The following is a 24,984-nucleotide window of genomic DNA, read 5'->3' as shown; positions in this document are numbered from 1 at the left end:
CAGCCCAAAATCTCCTTAAGCTGATAAGCAACTTCAGCAAAGTCTCAGGATACAAAATTAATGTGCAAAAATCACAAGCATTCGTATACACCAGTAACAGACAAACAGAGAGCCAAATCAGGAATGAACCTCCATTCACAATTGCTTCAAAGAGAATAAAATACCTAGGAATCCAACTTACAAGGGATGTAAAGGACCTCTTCAAGGAGAACTACAAACCACTGCTCAGTGAAATAAAAGAGGACACAAACAAATGGAAGAACATACCATGCTCATGGATAGGAAGAATCAATATCGTGAAAATGGCCATACTGCCCAAGGTAATTTATAGATTCAATGCCATCCCCATCAAGCTACCAATGAGTTTCTTCACAGAATTGGAAAAAACTGCTTTAAAGTTCATATGGAACCAAAAAAGACCCCGCATCTCCAAGACAATCCTAAGTCAAAAGAACAAAGCTGGAGGCATCACGCTACCTGCCTTCAAACTATACTACAAGGCTACAGTAACCAAAACAGCATGGTACTGGTACCAAAACAGAGATATAGACCAATGGAACAGAACAGAGTCCTCAGAAATAATACCACACATCTACAGCCATCTGATCTTTGACAAACCTGAGAGAAACAAGAAATGGGGAAAGGATTCCCTATTTAATAAATGGTGCTGGGAAAATTGGCTAGCCATAAGTAGAAAGCTGAAACTGGATCCTTTCCTTACTCCTTATACGAAAATTAATTCAAGATGGATTAGAGACTTAAATGTTAGACCTAATACCATAAAAATCCTAGAGGAAAACCCAGGTAGTACCATTCAGGACATAGGCATGGGCAAAGACTTCATGTCTAAAACACCAAAAGCAACAGCAGCAAAAGCCAAAATTGACAAATGGGATCTCATTGAACTAAAGAGCTTCTGCACAGCAAAAGAAACTACCATCAGAGTGAACAGGCAACCTACAGAATGGGAGAAAATTTTTGCAATCTACTCATCTGACAAAGGCCTAATATCCAGAACCTACAAAGAACTCAAACAAATTTACAAGAAAAAAACAACCCCATCAAAAAGTGGGCAAAGGATATGAACAGACAGTTCTCAAAAGAAGACATGCATACAGCCAACAGACACATGAAAAAATGCTCATCATCACTGGCCATCAGAGAAATGCAAATCAAAACCACAATGAGATACCATCTCACACCAGTTAGAATGGGAATCATTAAAAAGTCAGGAAACAACAGGTGCTGGAGAGGATGTGGAGAAATAGGAACACTTTTACACTGTTGGTGGGATTGTAAACTAGTTCAACCATTATGGAAAACAGTATGGCGATTCCTCAAGGATCTAGAACTAGATGTACCATATGACCCAGCCATCCCAATACTGGGTATATACCCAAAGGATTATAAATTATGCTGCTATAAAGACACATGCACACGTATGTTTATTGCAGCACTATTCACAATAGCAAAGACTTGGAATCAACCCAAATGTCCATCAGTGACAGATTGGATTAAGAAAATGTGGCACATGTACAACATGGAATACTATGCAGCCATAAAAAAGGATGAGTTTGTGTCCTTTGTAGGGACATGGATGGAGCTGGAAACCATCATTCTTAGCAAACTATCACAAGAACAGAAAACCAAACACCGCATGTTCTCACTCGTAGGTGGGAACTGAACAATGAGATCACTTGGACTCGGGAAGGGGAACATCACACACCGGGGCCTATCATGGGGAGGGGGGAGGGGGGAGGGATTGCATTGGGAGTTATACCTGATGTAAATGACGAGTTGATGGGTGCAGCACACCAACATGGCACAAGTATACATATGTAACAAAACTGCACGTTATGCACATGTACCCTACAACTTAAAGTATAATAATAATAATAAATAAAAAAAGAAAATATTAAACCACTATCTTTTTATGTAATAGTTTATTATATAAAAATAACTTGAAGCAATAAAAAAAAAATAAAATAAACATCCAAACACATCTCATTCACACTGTGGAAAACCAAAGATTAAAAGGAAATATTTAAGGCAATGACAATGAAAGGAAAGCTACAAGCAGAAGGTCAAAGATAAGAGTTACAGCATACTGCTTATCTAAAAACTATGCAAGCCAGAAGACAAAGGGGTAATAGCTTTGAGTACTGAAAGACAAAAAGACAAAACAACCAACCAAACAAAAAAAAGCAAACCCCACACAAACTGTAAACCTAGAATTTTATACCTAATGAAATGTCTTTGAAAAAAATATTTTTTTTTCAGAGATGCAAAAGCCAAGAGAATTTGATAGTAGCAGACGTGCACTAAAAGAAATGCCAAAGGAAATTTTTCAGGCAGAAGAATTACCACAAAGAACTGAAATTTGGACCTACATAAAGTAATCATGAGCTCTGAGTATAACTAAAATGAAGGCAAAATATACCTTTCTAGTGTTAATTGTTCTAACAATACATTATCTACAGCAAATATTGTTGTATTGTAGTATGAGTTTATAGTGTATGTAAAAAATTTTTAAAGTATGTAAAATATACATACACTGTAAACTCATTATACCATATGATAAAAATAGCATTAAAAATGGGAGGGAGGATTTGTAAATATAGTGTTGTATTTGTTTTACACTACACATAAGGAAGCATAATATTATTTGAAGGCAGACTATGATCAATTAAGGATGTACATTGTGAATCATATGTTAACAGAGTAAAATATATTTTTTAAAAGAGACATGAGTAATAAGCCAATACTGGAAATAAAATGGAATCATATAACATACTGAATAAAAAAGAATAGTCAGGACAAGAAAGGAACAATGTAATGAATAAACAAGATTTAACTGAAATGTTAAAGAGAGAGTGCTGGAGTTCAGGGGGAAGCAGAAAGGCATCTGTGGTGGTTGGAAGCCCAGGGGGTCTCACATGCCCAGATTGCTACAGAAAGCCATTCAACTGCAAAAATAAACAACTAGGAAGAAAAAAAGAAACAAAAGATATTCAAAATAACCAGAAAGCAATCAATAAAAAGACAGGGATAAGTTCTCACCTATCAATAATAACCTTGAAGGTAAATAAATTAAATACCCCATTTAAGAGATATAGATAGGCTAAATGGACAAAAAGAAATAATAGCCAACTATGTGTTCCCTATAAGAAACTCACTTCACCTATAAAGACATACATAGATGGAATGTGAAGGATGGAAAAAGATATTTCATGCAAAGGTAAACGAAAAGCAAGCAAGAGTAGCTAGGCTTATATCAGACAAAGGAGACTGCAAGTCAAAAACTGTAAAAAGGAGAAAACTTTTAAACTGTAAAAACGTTATATAATAATAAAGGGATCAATTCAGCAAGAAAATATAACAATTTTAAATATATATGCACCCAACACTGGAGCACCCAGATACATAAAGGAAATATTAGATCTAAAGTGAAATAATAAAATAATATTTGGGTACTTCAAAATTTCACTGTCAGTGTTGGAGAGATTATCTAAACAGAAAAATCAACAAAGAACACAGGATTTAAACTGCATCATAGACCAAATGAACTTAATAGCCATTTAAAGAACATTTGCCCAAGAGCTGTGGAGGACACATTCTTTTTATCAGCACGTGGAACATTTTCCAAGATTAATCATATGTTAGAAAACATAAGAAGTCTCAAAAAAATTGTGTAAATTGAAATTATATTAAATACCTTCTCAGACCACATGGAATAAAACCAGAAGTCAATAATCAGGGAAACTTTGGAAACTGTACAAATACATGGAAATTAAACAACATGCTCCTGAATGACCATTATATCAATTAAGAGATTAAGAAGGAAATGTTTTAAATTTCTTGAAATAAGTGAAAATAGAAACAGAACATACCAAAACTGACGATACACAGAAAAGGCAGTAGCAAGAGGGAAGTTTACAGAAATCAACGTCTACTTCAAACATCTAGAAAGTTTTCAAATAAACACCTTAATGATACATTTCAAGGAGCTAGAAAAGCAAGAACAAACCAAGCCCCAAAATAGTAGAAGGAAAGAGATAATAATGATCAGAGCAGAAATAAATAAAATTGAGACCGAAAACAAATACAAAGGATTAATGAAACAAAAGGTTGATTGAAAGTTTTTATTTTTAAAGAAAGACAGTGGAGCTAGTCCAAGATGGCCAAATAGGAACAACTCCAGCCTCCAGTTCCCAACATGAGCAACAGAGAAGATGGGTGATTTCTCCATTTCCAACTGAGGTACTGGGTTCATCTCACTAGGGCATGTTGGACAGTGGGTGCAAGGCAGTGGGTGCAGCACACCAAGTGAGAGCCGAAGCAGGGTGAGGCATCGCCTCACCCAGGAAGCGCAATGGGGAAGAGAATTCCCTTTCCTAGCCAAGGGTAACCGTGACACACAACACCTGGAAAACTGGGTCACTCCCACCCTAATACTGCGCTTTACCAAGGGTCATAACAAATGGCACACCAGGAGATTATATCCCGTGCCTGGCTCAGAGGGTCCCACGCCCATGGAGCCTCCCTCATTGCTAGCACAGCAGTACGAGATCTAACTGCAAGGTGGCAGCAAGGCTGGGGGAGGGTCGCCCACCATTGTTGAGGCTTCAGTAGGTAAACAAAGTGGCAGGGAAGCTCAAACTGGGTGGAGCCCACTGCAGCTCAAGGAGGCCTGCCTGCCTTTGTAGCCTCCATCTCTGAGGACAGGGCATAGCAAAACAAAAGGCAGTAGAAACCTCTGCAGACTTAAATGTCCCTGTCTGACAGCTTTGAAGAGAGTATTGGTTCTCCCAGCATGGAGTTTGAGATCTGAGAATGGACAAAATGCCGGCTCAACTGGGTCCCTGACCCCCAAGTAGCCTAACGAAGACATTCCCCACTAGGGGCAGACTGACACTGCACACCTCACATGGCTGGATACACCCCTGAGACGAAGCTTCCAGAGGAAAGATCAGATGGCAACATTTTCTGTTCAGCAATATTCACTCTTCTGCAGTGTCCACTGCTGATACCCAGGCAAATGGGGTCTGGAGTGGACCATGAGCAAACTCCAACAGACCTGCAGCTGAGGGTCCTGACTGTTAGAAGGAAAACTAACAAACAGAAAGGATGTTCACACCAAAACCCCATCTGTATGTCACCATCTTCAAAGACCAAAGGTAGATAAAACCACAAAGATGGGGAAACAGCAGTGCAGAAAAGCTGAAAATTCTAAAAATCAGAGCATCTCTCACCTTCCAAAGGAACGCAGCTCCTAGCCAACAACAAAACAAAGCTGGATGGAGAATGACTTTGACGAGTTGAGAGAAGAAAGCTTCAGACAATCAAACTTCTCTGAGCTAAAGGAGGAAGTTCGAACCCATCGCAAAGAAGCTAAAAACCTTGAAAAAAGATTTGACGAATGGCTAACTAGAATAACCAATGTAGAGAAATCCTTAAATGATCTGATAGAGCTGAAAACTATGACATGAGAACTACATGACAAATGCACAAGCTTCAGTAACTGACTCGATCAACTGGAAGAAAGCGTATCAGTGATTGAAGATCAAATGAATGAAATGAAGTGAGAGGAGTTTAGAGAAAAAAGAGCAAAAAGAAATGAACAAAGCCTCAAAGAAATATGGGACTATGTGAAAAGACCAAATCTACGTCTGATTGGTGTACCCGGGGAGAATGGAACCAAGCTGGAAAACACTGCAGGATATTATCCAGGAGAACTTCCCCAACCTAGCAAGGCAGGCCAACATTCAAATTCAGGAAATACAGAAAACACAACAAAGATACTACTCAAGAAGAGCAACTCCAAGACACATAATTGTCAGATTCACCAAAGTTGAAATGAAGGAAAAAATGTTAAGGGCAGCCAGAGAGAAAGGTCAGGTTACCCACAAAGGGAAGCCCATCAGACAAACAGCAGATCTCTAGGCAGAAACTCTACAAGTCAGAAGAGAGTGGGGGCCAATATTCAACATTCTTAAAGAAAGAATTTTCAACCCAGAATTTCATATCCAGCCAAACTAAGTTTCATAAGTGAAGGAGAAATAAAATCCTTTACAGAAAAGCAAATGCTGAGAGATTTTGTCACCACCAGGCCTACCCTACAAGAGTTCCTGAAGGAAGCACTAAACATGGAAAGGAACAACCGGTACCAGTCACTGCAAAAGCATGCCAAAATGTAAAGACCATTAATGCTAGGAAGAAACTGCATCAACTAGCGAGCAAAATAATCGGCTAACATCATAATGACAGGATCAAGTTCACACATAACAATATTAACCTTAAATGTAAATGGGCTAAATGCTCCAATTAAAAGACGCAGACTGATAAATTGGATAAAGAGTTAAGAACCATCAGTTTGCTGTATTCAGGAGACCCATCTCACATGCAGAGATACACATAGGCTCAAAATAAAGGGATGGAGGAAGATCTACAAAGCAAATGGGAAACAAAAAAAGACAGGGTTGCAATCCTAGTCTCTGATAAAACAGATTTTAAAACAACAAAGATCAAAAGAGACAAAGAAGGCCATTACATAATGGTAAAGGGATCAATTCATCAGGAAGAGCTATCTATCCTAAATCTATATGCACCCAATACAGGAGCACCTAGATTCATAAAGAAAGTCCTTAGAGACTTACAAAGAGACATAGACTCCCACACAATAATAATGGGAGATTTTAACACCCCACTGTCAAAATTAGACAGATCAACGAGACAGAAAGTTAACAAGAATATCCAGGAATTGAAGTCAACTCTGTACCAGGCAGACCTAATATACATCTACAGAACTCTACACCCCAAATCAACAGAATATACATTCTTTTCAGCACCATGTCACACTTATTCCAAAATTGACCACATAGTTGGAAGTAAAGCACTCCTCAGCAAATGTAAAAGAACAGAAATTATAACAAACTGTCTCTCAGAACACAGTGCAATCAAACTAGAACTCAAGATTAATAAACTCAATCAAAACTGATCAACCACATGAAAACTGAACAACCTGCTCCTGAATGACTACTGGGTACATAATGAAATGAAGGCAAAAATAAAGATGTTCTTTGAAACCAATGAGATAAACATACAACATACCAGAATCTCTGGAACGAATTTAAAGAAGTGTGTAGAGGGAAATTTATTAGCACTAAATGCCCACAAGAGAAAGCAGGAAAGATCTAAAATTGACACCCTAACATCACAATTAAAAGAACTAGAGAAGCAAGAGCAAACACATTCAAAAGCTAGCAGAAGGCAAGAAATAACTAAGATCAGAGCAGAACTGAAGGAGATAGAGACACAAAAAACCCTCCAAAAAATAAATGAATCCAGGGGCTGGTTTTTTGAAAAGATCAACAAAATTGATAGACCACTAGCAAGACTAATAAAGAAGAAAAAAGAGAAGAATCAAATCGATGCAATAAAAAATGAAAAAGGGGGTATCACCACCGACCCCACAGAAATACAAACCACCATCAGAGAATACTATAAACATCTCTAAGCAAATAATCTAGAACACCTAGAAGAAATGGATAAATTCCTGGACACATACGCTCCCCAAGACTAAACCAGGAATAAGTTGAATCCCTGAGTAGACCAATAACAGGCTCTGAAATTGAGGCAATAATTAATAGCCTATCAATCAAAAAAAAAGTTCAGGACCAGATGGATTCACAGCCGAATTCTACCGGAGGTACAAGGAGGAGCTGGTACCATTCCTTCTGAAACTATTCCGATCAACAGAAAAAGAGGGAATCCTCCCTAATTCATTTTATGAGGACAACATCATCCTGATACCAAAACCTGGCAGAGACACAACAAAAAAGAGGATTTTAGACCAATATCCCTGATGAACATGGATGCAAAAAACCTCAATAAAATACTGGCAAACCGAATCCAGCAGCACATCAAAAAGCTTATCCACCATGGTCAAGTGGGCTTCCTCCCTGGGATGCAAGGCTGGTTCAATATACGCAAATTAATAAATGCAATCCAGTATATAAACAGAACCAAATACAAAAACCACATGATTATCTCAACAGATGCAGAAAAGGCCTTTGACAAAATTCAACAGCTCTTCATGCTAAAAACTCTCCATAAATTTGGTATTGATGGAACGTATCTCAAAATAATAAGAGCTATTTATGATAAACCCACAACCAATATCATACTGAATGGACAAAAACTGAAAGCATTCCCCTTGAAAACTGGCACAAGACAGGGATACCTTCTCTCACCACTCCTATTCAACATAGTGTTAGAAGTTCTGGCCAGGGCAATCAGGCAAGAGAAAGAAATAAAGGGTATTCAATTAGGAAAAGAAGAAGTCAAATTGTCCCTGTTTGCAGATGATGTGACTGTATATTTAGAAAACCCCATTGTCTCAGCCCAAAATCTCCTTAAGCTGATAAGCAACTTCAGCAAAGTCTCAGGATACAAAATCAATGTGCAAAAATCCCAAGCATTCTTACACACCAATTACAGACAAACAGAGAGCCAAATCATGAGTGAACTCCCATTCACAATTGCTTCAAAGAGAATAAAATACCTAGGAATCTAACTTACAAGGGATGTGAAGGACCTCTTCAAGGGGAGCTACAAACCACTGCTCAATAAAATAAAAGAGGACACAAACAAGTGGAAGAACATTCCATGCTCATGGATAGGAAGAATAAATATTGTGAAAATAACCATACTGCCCAAGGTAATTTATAGATTCAATGCCATCCCCCTTAAGCTATCAATGACTTTCTTCACAGAATTGGAAAAACTACTTTAAAGTTCATATGGAACCAAAAAAGACCCCGCATTGCCAAGACAATCCTAAGCCAAAAGAACAAAGCTGGAGGCATCACACTACCTGACTTCAAACTATACTACAAGGCTACAGTAACCAAAACAGCATGGCACTGGTACCAAAACAGACATATAGACCAATGGAACAGAACAGAGTCCTCAGAAATAATAGCACACATCTACAGCCATCTGATCTTTGATAAACCTGACAAAAACAAGAAATGGGGAAAGGATTCCCTATTCAATAAATTGTGCTGGGAAAATTGGCTAGCCATAAGTAGAAAACTGAAACTGGATCCCTTCCTTACACCTTTTACAAAAATTAATTCAAGATGGATTAGAGACTTAAATGTTAGACCTAAAACCATAAAAACCCTAGAAGAAAACCAATGCAATACCATTCAGGACATAGGCATGGGCAAGGACTTCATATCTAAAACACCAAAAGCAATGGCAACAACAGCCAAAATTGACAAATGGGATCTAATTAAACTAAAGAGCTTCTGCACAGCAAAAGAAACTACCATCAGAGTGAACAGGTAACCTACAGAATGGGAGAAAATTTTTGCAATCTACTCATCTGACAAAGGCCTAATATCCAGAACCCACAAAGAACTCAAACAAATTTACAAGAAAAAAACAACCCCATCAAAAAGTGGGCAAAGTATCTGAACAGACACTTCTCAAAAGAAGACATTTATGCAGCCAACAGACACATGAAAAAATGCTCAATATCACTAGCCATCAGAGAAATGCAAATCAAAACCACAATGAGATACCATCTCACACCAGTTAGAATGGCAATCATTAAAAAGTCAGGAAAAAACAGGTACTGGAGAGGATGTGGAGAAATAGCAACACTTTTACACTGTTGGTGGGATTGTAAACTAGTTCAATCATTGTGGAAGACAGCGTGGCGATTCCTCAAGGATCTAGAACTAGAAATATTGTTTGACCCGGCCATCCAATACTGGGTATATACCCAAAGTATTACAAATCATGCTGCTATAAAGACACATGCACACTTATGTTTATTGCAACACTATTCACAATAGCAAAGACTTGGAACCAACCCAAATGTCCATCAATGACAGACTGGATTAAGAAAATGTGGCACATATACACCATGAAATACTATGAGCCATAAAAAAGGATGAGTTTGTGTCCTTTGTAGGGACATGGATGCAGCTGGGAACCATCATTCTCAGCAAACTATTGCAAGAACAGAAAACCAAACACCGCGTATTCTCACTCATAACACACACCGGGGCCTGTTGTGGGGTTGGGGGAGTGGGGAGGGATAGCATTAGGAGATACACCTAATGTAAATGATGAGTTAATGGGTGCAGCACACCAACATGCCACATGTATACATATGTAACAAACCTGCACATTGTGCACATGTACCCTAGAACATAAAGTATAATAAAAAAACAAACAAACAAAAAAAGACAAAATAAATAAACAACAGCTAGACTAAGAAAAAGAAAAAAAGAAGCCCCAAATAAATAGAATCAGAAGCAAAAATAGAGACATCACAACAGATACCACAGAAACACAAAGGGTCATTAGATACTGCTATGAACAACTATAAACCAATAAATTAAAAAACCTAGAGAAAACGGATAAATTTCTAGACACATACAACCTCTAGAGTTTGAACCAAGAATAAATAGAAAACCTGAATAGCCCAATAATAAGTAAAGATATTGAAGCTGCAATAAAAAGTCTTTCAACAAAAAAGGTCCAGGACCAGATGGCTTCCATGTTGCATTCTACCAAATCTTTAAACAAGAATTAACACTAATTCTTCTCAAAAATTTTTTTAAAGACTGAAGTGGAGGGAACTGTTCCTAACTCATTTTATGAGACCAGCATAACGCTGATATCAAAACCAGACAAGGACACAACACAAAAAAGAAACCCATAGGACAATATCCCTGATGAACATAGATGCAAAAGTCCTCTACAAAATAATAGCAAACTGATGGCAACAATACATCAAAAAGATAATACAGCGTAATCAAGTGGGCATGATTTATCTGAGAAATAGTTCAACATATGGAAATCAATAAATGAGAAACATCACATCAGCAAAAGTATGAACAGAAACCATGTGATCATCTCAATAGATGCAGAAAAACCATTTGTTAAAATTTAACATCTCTTTGTGATACAAATTCTCAATAAATTAGGTATAGAATAAAGGTAATTCAACACAATAAAGGCCAAATATGACAAACCCACAGCCAACATCATACTGAATGGGAAAAAGCAGAAAGCTCTCCCTCTAAGAACTAAAACAAAGATGCCCACTCTCACCATTCTTATTTAACATAGTACTGGAAATCCTAGCCAGAGCAATTAGATAAAAGAAAGAAAGAAACGACACCTAAATTGGAAAGGAGGAGGTTAAATTATCCCTGTTTGCAGAAGACATGATCTTATATACAGAAAATCCTAAAGACTCTACCAAAATACACTTAGAACTGACAATTGACTTTAGTAAAGCTGTCGAATATAAAATCAACATGCAAGGATCAGTAATATTTCTGTTAAAGAACAACAAACTAGCCAAAAAAGAATGCAAAAAGTCAATACCATTTACAATAGCTACAAAAAAAAGACACTTAGGAATAAATTTAATCAAGGATGTGAAAGAGAAACTATGAAACACTATTGAAAGAAATGGAAGAGGATACAAACAAATGGAAAGAAATCCCATGCTCCAGGCTTCAGCCTTACTACCAGAAATAATCTACAGATGCAGTGCAATCTCTATCAAAATGACAATGACACTCCTCACAGAAATCAAAAAGAAAAACTTAAAATTTGTATAGAACCACAAAAGACCTCACATAGCCAAAGCAATCTTAAACAAACAATAACAACAACAATAACAACAACAAACAAAGCTAGAAGTATCACATTATCATATCTCAAAATATATTACAAAGCTATAGTAACCAAATCAGCATCATACTGCCATAAAAACAGACATGTAAGCAAATGGAACAGAATAGAGAACCGAAAATCAATATATCTATCTACAGTCAACTAATTTTTGACAAAAGTGCCAAGAAAAATAATTGGTTTCTTTTCAATCTTTTCAAAAAATTGTGCTATGAAAAACTGAATGTCCATATGCAGAAGAATAAAACTAACCCCTCACTTTTTGTCTTATAAAAAAATCAACCCAATATAGAACACCTTATTGTAAGACCCAAAACTATAAAACTACTGGAAGAAAACATAAGGGAAATGCTTCAGGACATTGGTCAGGGAAAAGATTTTCTGAATAGGCTCTCAAAAGCACCGAGAACAGAAGCAAAAATAAACAAATGGTTTATATCCAATTGAAAAGCTTCTGTACAGCAAATAAAACACTCAACAGGTGACCTGCAGAATGGGGAAAAATATTTTCAAACTATGCATCTGACAGGAGACTAATATCCAGAATTTAGAAGGAACTGAAACAACTAACAACAACAAAATAAATAATCTGATTGAAAAATAAACAAATGATCTCAAGAGACATTTTGCAAAAAAACACATACAAAAGGCCAAAAAACATACTAAAAATGTTCAATATCCAACAGGCAAAAATAAACAATGCTGGCAAGGATGTGGAAAAAAAGGAACTCATACATCATTGGTGGGAATGTAAACTAGTATAGTCACTATGTAGAACTATATGAAGGTTCTTTTGAAAACTATAAACACAACTATCATATGATCCAGCAATTCCAGTACTGGCATTTATCCAAAGGAAAGAAAATAAGTATATAAAAGAGACATCTGCACCCTTCTGTTTATTGCAGCATTATTCACAGTAGCTGCATGGATAAATAAAATAATGTATTTTTTTCTTTTTAAAGAAAATAATGTATGTACACAATGGAATACTATTCAACCATGAAAAAGAACAAAATCTTGTCATTTGTGGCCACATGGATGGAACTACAGGATATTATGTTAAGTAAAATAAGCCAGAAAGAGAAAGCGAAACATCACATGTTTTCACTTATATGTGGAAGCTAAAAAAAACCAAAAAACAAAAACTGATCTCATAGAAGTAAAAAGTAGAACAGAGGATACTAGAGGTTGGGAAGGGTAGGGGAAAGACAATACAATAAAGGCCATATATGAGAAACCCACAGCCAACATCATACTGAATGGGAAAAAGCATACTGAATGGGATATTTGTTAAAATATATAACATTACAACTACATAGGAGGAATAAGTTCTAGTGCTCTATGACATTGTAGGATTACTATAGTTAACAATTATGTATTATTACATATAGTTTCAGGTATCTAGAAGAAGAATATGGAATGTTCCCAACACAAATAAATGACAAATGTTTGAGATGATGGATACACTAATTACCCTGATCTGATCACTATACATTATCATTATCAAAATATCACTATGTGCCCCATAAATACGTACAATTCTTATATGTCCGTTTAAAAAAGAAATGTCAGAAATGAGCAAAAAGAAGACAAAGAATATACAGAACAAATAAAAACAACTAGGAAGTACAGATTTTAACTGTGTCAATAATTGCATTAAATGCAAATGGATTTAACACACTAATTAAAAGACAGATAGTTACTTTAAATAAAAATAGCAAGACCCAACTATATACTGTCTACAAGAAACTCACTTTAAATACAAACATGTAGATAGGTTCAAAGTAAAAGGACGGAAAAAGTAATCCCATACAACATTAATTAAATGGGACCTCCTTTGCTCTATTACCATACAAAAAATTCTTAACAAATAATATTGTTAGGAATAAAAAGGTGAAGTTTTCAATATACAAAGGAGAGATATAATCTAAATGTGTATGCACCCAATGACAGAACTTTAAAATACATAAAGCTAAAACTGATAGAACTGAAAAAAGAAACAGTAAATATACCTAGACATTTCAAGTTCTGCTCTCTATCATTGAAAGAATAAGGGCACAGGAAAAGAAGCCCTGGGCAGTGCTAACAACTAATTGACCTAACTGACATTTACAGAGCATTCTACCCAACAGTAGCAGAATACATATTCTTTTCAAGTGCACATAGGCATATCTATGCCTTAAAAATACTCAATATATTGAGAATAATGAAAATAACACAAAGTATGTCTTCAGACCAAACAAAATGAAAGTTGAAATAAATAACAGAATGCTATCTGAAAAATCCCCAAATATTTATACATTAATCACCACATTTCTAAATAACCCAAGTGTAGAAGAGGAAGTCACAAAAAATTAGAAAATATTTTAAATTGAATGAAAATGAAAACACATCAAAACTTGCAGGATGCAGTTAAAGAAATGCCTAAAGGTCAATTTACAGCACAAAATGCCTACATTAGACAAGAAAAAAAATGTCTGAAATCAATAATAACAGCACCCAGCTTAAGAAACTAGAAACAGAAGAAAAATTTAAGTACAAAGCATAAGAAAGGAAATAATAAGAATTGAAATAGAAATTGAAATGGGAAAAAAAGAGAAATTTTTTTAAAGCTGCTTTTTTGAGAAGACTACAAAAAGTGATAAACCTCTACCAGATTAATTAAAAATAAAACAAAATAAGACAAAAGGGAAAAACTTAAAATTAACAATATCAGGAATTCAAGACAGGATGTCACTATAGAATCTACAGATATCAGCTGCTTAATAAAATGGAAAAAAATCCTTGAAAGACAATTGGTAAAAACGCAATCAGAAAAAATGCATAATTGGACGTCTGATATCTATTTAAATAATTGAATTTAGAGTTAAATTTTTTCCAACAAAGAAGGCCTAGATGGCATTATTGGTGAATTCTACAGACATTTAAAGAAGACATATCAATTCTACAAAAACTTTTTCACAAAATAGAGAAGAATTTACTTCTCACTTATTTTTACAGTTAGCATTACTTTGGTACCAAAACCAAATAAAAATACTTAAGAGAAGAAAATTACAAATCAATGTCACTTACGAACATACTTACAAAATATCTCAAGACAGTAGCAAATCAAATACAACAGTGTTTAAGTGCCAAGTTTGCTCAAAATTTAAATAATCAATATCATTCACCATAACAACTTATTAAAAGTGAAAAATCATATGATCATCTCAATAAAGAATAATTCTTGGACAAAATTCAATATCTATTTATGATAAAAATTCTGAGCAAACTAGGAATTAAAGGGAACTTCCTCAACCTGATAAAGAACATCTATGTAAAACCTACAGATAACATCATACTTAATGGTGCAATATCATATTAGATGCATTAGACAATGCAATAATGCAAGAAAAAGAAATAAAATACATAGAGACTGAGAAAAGAATAGGGAAATCTGTATTTCAGATGACATGATTATCTAAGGAATTGAAACTCTCATATATTTCTGGTGGTAATGCAACTACTTTGGAAAAAAGTTTGGCTATTTCTTATGTAGTTTTGTATAAACACATGTATCATATGACCAAGCAATCCCTCTCTTAGAGAAAAGAAAAATATGTTCATGCAAAATTCTGTATTCAAATATTTATAATGGTTTTATTCACAATCACCAAAAGAATTATCATCTGGAAACAAACAAATGTCCTTCAACAGATTACTATATAAACAAACTGTTTAGTCTATACCATGGAATCTATATATAATGGAATACTACTGAGCAATAAAAATGAAAGGAACTACTCATACATACAAGAATGTCGATGTGTGAATGTGGATGGATCTGAAATGTATAATGCTAAGTGAAAGGGCCAAACTCAAAAAGTTACATGATTACATTTATATGGCAGTAAACAGATCAGTGGTTATGTAGAAGTGGGGCAGCAAGGAGGAGTTGATTGAAAATGGACATGATAGAACCGTGTGGTAGAAACGTTTTCTGTATTGACTTTCATGGTGGTTTCATGATTGTAAGTGTTTGTGGAAACCTAGGGCCCTTTACACTAAAAAAATTAAATTTTACTTTACATAAGTAATGCCTATGTTTAAAAATTTAATTACATTAAAATGTGTCTATATACTACTCACTAAAAACCAAGATATAAAATTATATTATATGAAACCAAATTGGCTAACCATAACTCTGATAAAGACTCTGATGACTGGAAAATGTACACTAAAATATTAACATTATGATATCTATTTCACTTGTGCTTTTGGATTATATTAGAAAAAGTTTGCTAGGTTAGAGATTTTTATCTCTTTTATTCACTGCTTTAGACTCAATGCTACAATAGAGCCTGGCACATTGCAGGTACCTAAGAAGTATTTATCAAAGATGAAAATACGCTGGGTTCAGTGGCTCCTGGTTGTAATCCCAGCACTTTGGGAGGCCAAGGCAGGTGGATCACTTGAGGTCAGGAGTGCGAGACCAGCCTGGTCAACATGGTGAAACCCCTGTTTCTACTAAAAATACAAAAATTAGCTGTGCATGGTGGCAGGCACCTGTAATCCCAGCTACTCGGGAGGCTGAGGCAGGAGAATGGCGTCAACCCAGGAGGCGGAGCTTGCAGTGAGCTAAGATCCGGCCACGGCACTCCAGCCTGAGTGACAGAGCGAGACTCCGTCTCAAAAAAAAAAAAAAAAAAAAAAAAAAAAAAGTCCAACTAATCCCAACAAAACTTGAGGGCACAAACAAACTGAGAATAAAAAGACTGAAGAATGTATGCTATGTGCATACCAACAGAGACATCTGGCAAACCTAGGTAATTAAAAAAAAATTGAGGCAGAAAACATTACCAGAAATAAAGAAAGACATTTTAATTCACCAAGAAGATGTAATAATTCTAAATTTGTATGCCCTTGGTAATAAGCCTTAAAATATATAAAATAAAAATCCAAGTACAAGGAGAAACAAATACACAAATGTAGTGTAGAGTTATAGATTTCTTAGAATTTTCTATTTAAACAATCATGCCATATATGGAGAGATAGTTTAACTTCTTCCTTGCAGTCCTTAGGCATTTTGTTTATTTTTCTTGCTTTATTGCACTGGCTAGGACTTACTGCAATATGAAATAAAAATGATGAGAGTTAATATTTTTTGTTTATTCCTTATTTTAGTGAGACCAAGTTTAATACTGTAGATCTAAATATAAAAGCAAAATAATAAAGCTGTTGAAGGGTAATACATAGGAAAGTATCAAGATCTTGAGGTAGGAAAAAACTTTAATTAAAACATTGAAAACACTATAGTGAATAGAAAGATACATTTAACTACGTCAAAATAAAAAAATCATCAACATCATAACCCATAATATGATGCACTGAGAATAACAGAACATTACTTCTGTAGTATTCTTGCCAAACATGCATAACCTTAACCTACTCGAATGCTAAATTGGGAGACATTTGACATGATAACTGAGCAGTCCTCATAAAAAGTGTCAAGGTTAAGAAAGACAAGGAAAGTCTGAATACCTATAACAGATTGGGAGACACTGAGAGATGTGACAACTAAATGCAATGTGGGACTCTAGATTGGATCCTGAAACAGGAGGAAAAAAAAGATTAAGGGAAAAACTTGTGAAATGTGTATAAAACCTATGTTTTAGCTAATTACTTAGTGTGAATTTTCTGATTTTGATAATTTTACTATGCCTATGTAAATTACTAACATTAGCAGCTGGGTGGGAGATGAAGCTTATAAGTGAATTCCCTCTACTATTTCTTCAATATGACTACCTGTACTATTCTGCAATATTACTTCTGCAATATTACTATCTGCACTATATGTGTAATTTTGCTGTGTCTAAAATTAGTTCAAAAGAAAAAGTACATAAGAGGACATCTGTATCAAAAACACCATTAAAGATGAAATTCTTAAGTGGGAGAAGATATTTGCAAAACTTGCATTGTGAATAGGTTCATATATGGAATATATCAAGAACTTCTACAAAGTCAGCATAACTGTTGACGAGTGTATTCTTTTATGAATTAATATATAGTATATAGAATTTAAAGGATTCAGATTTCAACCATGTCATATTTATTTGAAAGAAGGAAACCTCTCAGCAACATTGCCACGTTGGCACAAACAACATAAGCATGTGGTAGAATTATTTTGTTTTCTTTTAAAAAAGAAATTCATCTTGTTTTACCCTTCAAAGGAAAGTCAAGACCAGATAGTCTAGAATACAGGAACAGAGGGTCATGAAGGAAATACAATTTGGATTAAATTTATAAACAGTGTTGGAAGAGTTAAAGATGAAGGACATGCAATGGCCATAGTTTCAGAGGAGCTTCAAATCCTGGAGTTAAAAAATCCACAGGAGAACAAAGGAAAATTAAAATGGAAATTTTGAAGTTTTCCTCAAGGGTTCCATCTTTTTCTGATGAACTTTTATTTTTCTATTAAATAAGAAAATGATTTTACTTTTTCTCCTATCCTAGATAACTCTATCTTTCCACCATGTGTTGATACATTTATGGTAGGATATAATCTACCATAAAAGTGCTAAAGTATAAATAAGTTAAGAATACAGTTTAATAATAAATAAGTTGAGATTTCCTTCAGACATCCAACATAAACTGTATACCAACTATAGTTTGTTGATAGAATGAGTGTTGTTTTTTATCCCTAAACAAGAGAGTTAGAAATGATTCTCACTTGTACTATAACCCTTTAAAATATTGATGCTCTTTAACATCTGGTTCATAACTGCTAAGAGTTACACATAGAGGAAAAATGATAGGTTAATTAATTCATAAATTATTACACCATGTAACTCTGGAAGAACTAATACAGCTTAACATATAGACATATGAGTGGCTGAGGGAAATGGGAAAGGAGAACTGAGAACAGAAAAAGCAGGATAGAGGCAAAAGCAACAAAAATGAACTACATTAATGCCAGGAGGACCTATCCATTTGCATGAAGTGGTTCACAAATTTAGCTATATTTTCTAGTGCACTGAGTAAGACACAACCAAATTTACTGATCTCATGCATTTGTTACCAATCAGGTAGAAAAACCCACCTGATTCCCAAGAGAAACAAAATGAGATTAAAGAATAATATTTCCTATGAGTCTCATAAAGGGGACATAGCATTGCATAACAACCTTTTAGTAAATAAAACAGTAGATTACATAACTTTATTTCTAATAATGGAAAAATAAAACTTTACAGGAAGCCAATATTGCAGCTGTACTCATTTTGCTGCTATTGCTCTAAAGGAAATAATAATCTTTATATCTTCCAGGCAGTCTTTAATAAATGTGATTTCTCTTAGCTGACATTTTAATAACTAGTTTGTAGCAGTAGGTTTAAGAGGCAAACAAAGTGCAGCTATTCTGTTGAGTTAAACTGTAGAACCACTTGTGTTAACATTCAGGCAAGTTGGCAATAGAATTAATATATTTTCATGGAAGCTGAAGACCATGACAAAAGTAAGGATTGAAAGAGAGGGCCAGCCTATGTCCTCTGCATGGAGAAGGGCCAAGGAGAGATTTTTGGGCTGGGCCAAGACATTCCTCAAGAAGTGATTTTGGGTTTGACAAAGCAGAAAAATGGGGCCTGAAAACCACAGGTTCTACCTAAAAGAGCATGGCCATAGTTACTTGAATATGGAAAAATGTATAACTGTATTTATAGATTTTATAAATTATATTATTTTATAAATTATATATACTATATATTTATAACATATATATTTTACCACATAGTTTACTTAGAAAATCTCAGAAGTATATTCATACAGCGTTCCACTTCGAGTAAAACAGTAGGTCCTAGAATAATGTTGTTTCATTCAAGGTCATTTCTTTGTAATATTGAGAAAAAAATCAATTCTCAGCTGGGGTCACTGTCTGCATGGGGAGTTTGACAATCTCCCCACGTTTGTGTGGTCTCTCTCTGGTTCTTTCCTTGTTTCCTGTTATTTCTGCTTGTTTCCTCCCACATCCCAAAGATAGTCATGCTAGACAAATCAGTGTGCCTACATGGTCCTAGTCTGAGTGAGTGTGGGTGTGTGGAGTTTGCTTTGTGTTGAGATGGTGCTCTGTCCATGGTTGATTCCTGCTTTGCACCCTGAGCTGCTGGGATAGACTACCCTGAACTAGAGTAAGGAGGTAAATCATTATCTTAATTGTTTTTATTAATCTTTTTTAAATGTGTAAATAGCTTACATGTATTTCAAAATTCAATATTAGAAGTGTTTTAGTTTTTGTTTAGAAGTTTGGTGATGTTTTTGTGACCAGAAATATGCTATAGGAACTTAACCCATTCATTAGCTTATGGTAAAACTGGTTTTGTTATAGGTCATTTTGGTTAAGGTCACAGTTTCCAAGAACCTATTGATAATATTAAGTGAGAGCTTACAGTCAACTTTCTGGTCTTTTCTCCAAGATAATTGGTTTTCAACATAAATACCTAGATAATTGATTTAATTTGCTACAGAATATTTAATATTGACCAGTTTATAGTTTCGGGTGGGTGGGAAGAGGTTCTAGTAATTCTTTAAAAGACCGGCCCCAATGTTTGAACATGTCATCTGCAGACAACAGAATGCTTCAAATTCCTGAAAATGAATTAGTGATCATAGATTGCGTAATTGACTCCTGGAAGTAGCTACAAGTTAACCAAAGGTCCACTTCTACTGGAATTATGAGAGTAAATTAACTTGGAATCTAATTCAAGATCAAATTTAACTGTATCTCATGTTTCTTCAGAGATTTAAAAGTTATACAAAGTCAACAAAATCCACAATTTTGCTTTGCTCAACTCTCTCTACAAGAAGATAAATTTAAAAAGTGGTCCATAGTGAACTAACAATAGCTACCATTTCCTTAGGTAAAATGTTGATATGAAAAGGCCAGCCTTCCTGTTTATGAAGAAAGAAACTTATACTGATAGTCTAAATGGGATGTCTACCAATCTGAAAATTTGGGGAAGTAAATGGTTGTCCCTAAAAATGGGATAAACTATACTGTGCATCCATACAGCAGGACTGCACCAATAAAGTTGATGAGGGTCTTTGAATAGTTTTAATAAATTTAGTAGTAAATCTTCAGCAGCTGCCTTATTTATTTGAGATTTAAAAAATTATCTCTAGAACATGCTGAACTATTATTAAGACGTCTTCAGAGAACACTCTTGAATTTGTAGAAAGACAGTTGAACTTGCTTTGTAGAGCCTGGGATGTTCATCTGGATGTAAATATTCACCTAAATTACCCATTGTTTTCTTATTTAATATCTTCCAACATAAACTTATTTTATTGAGTTCAAGATAATAAATTTATGTAAGATTCAAATTTAATAAGATCAAAGAGGCATCTTCTGATTTTAATTTCATACATGGAATTTCACCAGCTTTTTCCCCCCTTTTTGTCCTACTTTGGGACAAAGTGTTTTAACACATAAATACATTGCATATCTATGAATGGCTATATTTCTATAACACAAAGGGAGAATGAATTATAAAAATTTCCAGTTTCTTTCTTCTTCACATAAAGGAGATAGTCTTAGAGGTTTCACTCATTCTTTAAAGGCAATAAAATAGAATAAAGGAATAAAATTATCCAATAACTAGTCCTATGAAAATGTTAAAATTTCTGTAACTCAAGTTAATCAGACTGGATTAGGGAGCAGTCAAAAATAAACATGATCTGAGGAAAGCAAATTGTAAAACACATGGAGAAAATTGAAAGTTATAAAGGGAAGTAGAAAAAAAGCACTTACTAATAGTACTAGTAATAAAAGAAGTAAAGAAAAATGCATACCAGTTTTAGGTAGCTTGGGGAAAGAAAGATGAGGCTAAATAACATTGTCATTTATATCCTTACAATGATAACACTTTTTTTTTCTCTAGGAATAAGAACTTGACTATGAACTCCCAAAGGGTTTGTAAGCTGAAAACTATTATAATCAAGATAGAAAAAGGGAAAAATTTACTGACCATAAGAATTGTTCACCGTTAGTCTTATTTTCTTGTAGACTTTATGAACATTCCTTTCATAAAGACCTTTAGGCCAGGCAGGGGGGCTCACATCTGTAATCCCAGGACTTTGGAAGGCTGAGGCAGGCGGATCACTTGAGGCCAGGAGTTTGAAACTAGCCTGGCCAACATGGCAAAACCCTGTCTCCACTAAAAATACAAAAAAATTAGCTGAATGTGGTGGTGAGCATCTGTAATCCCAGCTACTCAGGAGGCTGAGGCATGAGAATCACTTGAACTCGGGAGGAGGAGGTTGCAGTGAGCCGAGATCGCGCCATTGCACTCCAGCCTGGGTGACACAGTGAGACTTGTCTCAAAAAAAAAAAAAAAAGGCCCTTAGTAAATACAATTCTCTTGTGCTAGACGTGATAGTGGAACACCATGACCATGGGAAGGCAAGGGGCCAACCGGAGGGAACTAATCATATGTGAGTACCTATCTTGTTACAGTGTGTGCTCTATGTTCTATATAAGCAATTTCGTTAAATTCTCAGAATAAACATGGAGTCCTGGAGAATTCAGCGTTGTAGAGGTCAGAAAACATCCCACACCTAGTGAGAGACAGAGACAGGAAGTCAGCCAGGATGGTCTGACTCCACACCATGCCTTTCCTCTATGCTATGCCTCCTTTTGGGGAAGAGATGGGAGTGTATCTGAATGTTCATGTCTCTTTCAGAGGAAGCTAACAGTTCACCTGAAACAATGTGACATTTAATTTAAAAAATGACACAGTCTTCTATTTGAAAATAAACATGTTTCTTACTTTTTGACTAATGAGAACAGGAGCATCATTTATGGAAGAGGCCCAGTTGACAAAATCAGTGACATCAATTATGGTTCCTCGGAGAAGCTTTTCTTTCAGTTCAAATGCATATTTTCTGGTTCCACCTCTTATGAGTGAAATAACATCATCTATGAGGTGATCATTGGTGATGTTTACTGAGGTGAGAAGGAAGATTTAAAGAGAAGCAGTTGTAGTTCTATGGTTAGTTATCAAAAGGACATGTGATAAACATTTATTGAGTCTTTTTAGTAAAATACAACCTAATGTATTTATTAAATTTTAATTGTAAATATTGCTTATGCATTTTTTCACCTCAAATCTACAATGGAAATTTACATTAGTAGCCAATTGTAGATTTCTGTCATCTCCTTTAAAAAATAAAAATGTTACCCATGGTCTAGATACACTGATACTTCACAGCTCCTCACACACAAACATGTACATATGGGAACTAAATATGACTTTGGGTGTAATATATATTTTCTGTTGCAAACTTACCTTCATAATTATATTTGTGTACATTTGCTTTGATATATTTTAATATTACAAAAAGAAGAGTTCAAAAAAGAATAATGTGAAAAGTAACATTTCTTTCCACTCCCAATCCTACCCATCTTTTCCTCAGTGTCTCTCTGTAGACTAAGCCTCTTTTAACAAACCTTTGTAAGTCTTTTACATCTGTGAACTTTTAAAACTGGAAAGGAATTTCAAGACAATTTTTGTCATCCCGTCTTCATTTTTATAGAAGAGAAATTGGAAACAGAGAGGTGGAGTGACTAGCCAGAGATTACACAGTTAGCTTAAGGATCAAACATAGAAATTATACCATATAATGGCAAATTCAGTTTTTTCCCACCACTTCATCATTGGTTTTTCAATCATGGACACATATTATTGGTTGATATGCTTTTAAATATATCAGGTTTTTCCCCACTTTTGCCTCCCCACTACCAGTTGACTCTTTCTTTAAAGGTGAGTTTTAAGCATTTGTATTTTTTAAATGTTCTCAGGTATTTCTGATTAGAGGAAAAGTTGAGAACTCTAGCACTAATTCATACTTGTAAATCTGCTAAAGATTAACAGTAGGAAGTAATATTTATACCAAATATATTTGTATTTTTGAAAAGGTTAGGCATCGATTTAAAGTTAAGGATTAATTAGAGATTTCTATTTAGGTGGAAGGTGGAGTTGGGGAAATGGTTTTGGCCTTGTCCTTTGTTAATGGATGCACGAACATTGTCGCTTTCTTATTTGGAAGCTTTGTTAAAATTAGGGTGAAGAAAGGAAACTTTTTATGAAAATGCTTCCTTACTATTGCCATGATAAATATATAAGTCTAAAATGACTACCGTGTGAATCACACCCCCTTGAGTTGTGTACTGTACAACCAGCACAATAGCGATACTGGTGAATACATGTCCCTGGGCTATCTGTGTTTATAGTGGTTTGAAAACCACTGTACATAAAAGATAGTTTTTACGCACAAGAGGATAGACAATTAAGAGGGCTCATTGCAAGAGGGCAGTGCTCATTGACATTTACCCTCAGGCTTTACAAAGTCTAACAAGTGAGGCCACACTTACCAGCTCTACCCTCTCCCCTCTTTACACAATCATCTTTATCAACTTTAGCTCCAGCAGAGATTTTAGAGAAATCCAGAGATACATCCAGATGGTACCCGAGGCATCTCTTTACATCTTTTAGTTCAACACCTGTTTAATGAATTTATTTGAAGATTATTAGACAATGTCTATCAACATCACAAATAAATTCCAATTTTGCTATTTTCAAGAAACATCCTTACTTAGGTTCTTATATACCATTACTAAATTCAAATATGCCATCATGTCTGTCCTGCTTTGTCCTCATATCAGATTATAGTGACCTCCCTTTGACTTTGCTTGTCAACTTAATGGCAAACGACACATTAAGTCTACCACATGGTTTAAAGGGATGTAGGTCAAACTGTGGTGGTTATAGTAAAGTCTTTTATCTGTAATGTCATAGAAGAGGGACAACAATGCCTATTATATATTGAATGCTTATCAGGTGTCTGGCATCCTTCTAAGCATTTTGTGTGCTTTAATTTAATCCTCACACTGGCCTTGTGAAGTAAGTACTATATTGTCCTCATTGTACAGATGAAAATGTGGAATTGCAGAGCAGTTGGATAACCTTCTAATGGCTCATTACTCAGCTAGTAAGTTTGGATTTGAACCCAGAGCTGTCTAGCTACTAAGTACTTCTCTGCATCAACTTCATAATTTGGTCATGAGATATATCAACATCTCCTGATCCTTTTTGGAAGACTCAGTTCATCCTTAATGTAGCAGGTTCATTGCTTTGGACAGATGGCTGATGTATGTAGCCACTTTGCTTTTGTCCTATGAATGCTACTTGGTAGATATCAGTCTTGGAAGTTGACTCATTATGGTGTGTA

General features: G+C 35.1%; 1 protein-coding gene across 1 annotated transcript in view; it reads right to left on the bottom strand.

Moving 5' to 3' along the window:
* C9 (complement C9) overlaps nt 1–24,984 on the bottom strand; it is an 88,271-nt gene that overhangs the window by 12,540 nt on the left and 50,747 nt on the right. Inside the window, exons 8-9 of the mRNA XM_007961457.3 lie at nt 24,128–24,256; nt 22,524–22,699 (exon numbers count right to left, since the gene is read on the bottom strand). Coding sequence (XP_007959648.2) covers nt 22,524–22,699; nt 24,128–24,256 — 305 coding nt within the window. The remainder of the gene's footprint in view (nt 1–22,523; nt 22,700–24,127; nt 24,257–24,984) is intronic.

This window comes from Chlorocebus sabaeus, chromosome 4, assembly GCF_047675955.1.
Source record: "Chlorocebus sabaeus isolate Y175 chromosome 4, mChlSab1.0.hap1, whole genome shotgun sequence".
Lineage (NCBI taxonomy): Eukaryota > Metazoa > Chordata > Mammalia > Primates > Cercopithecidae > Chlorocebus > Chlorocebus sabaeus.
This window is presented reverse-complemented; position numbering and strand designations above follow the sequence as displayed.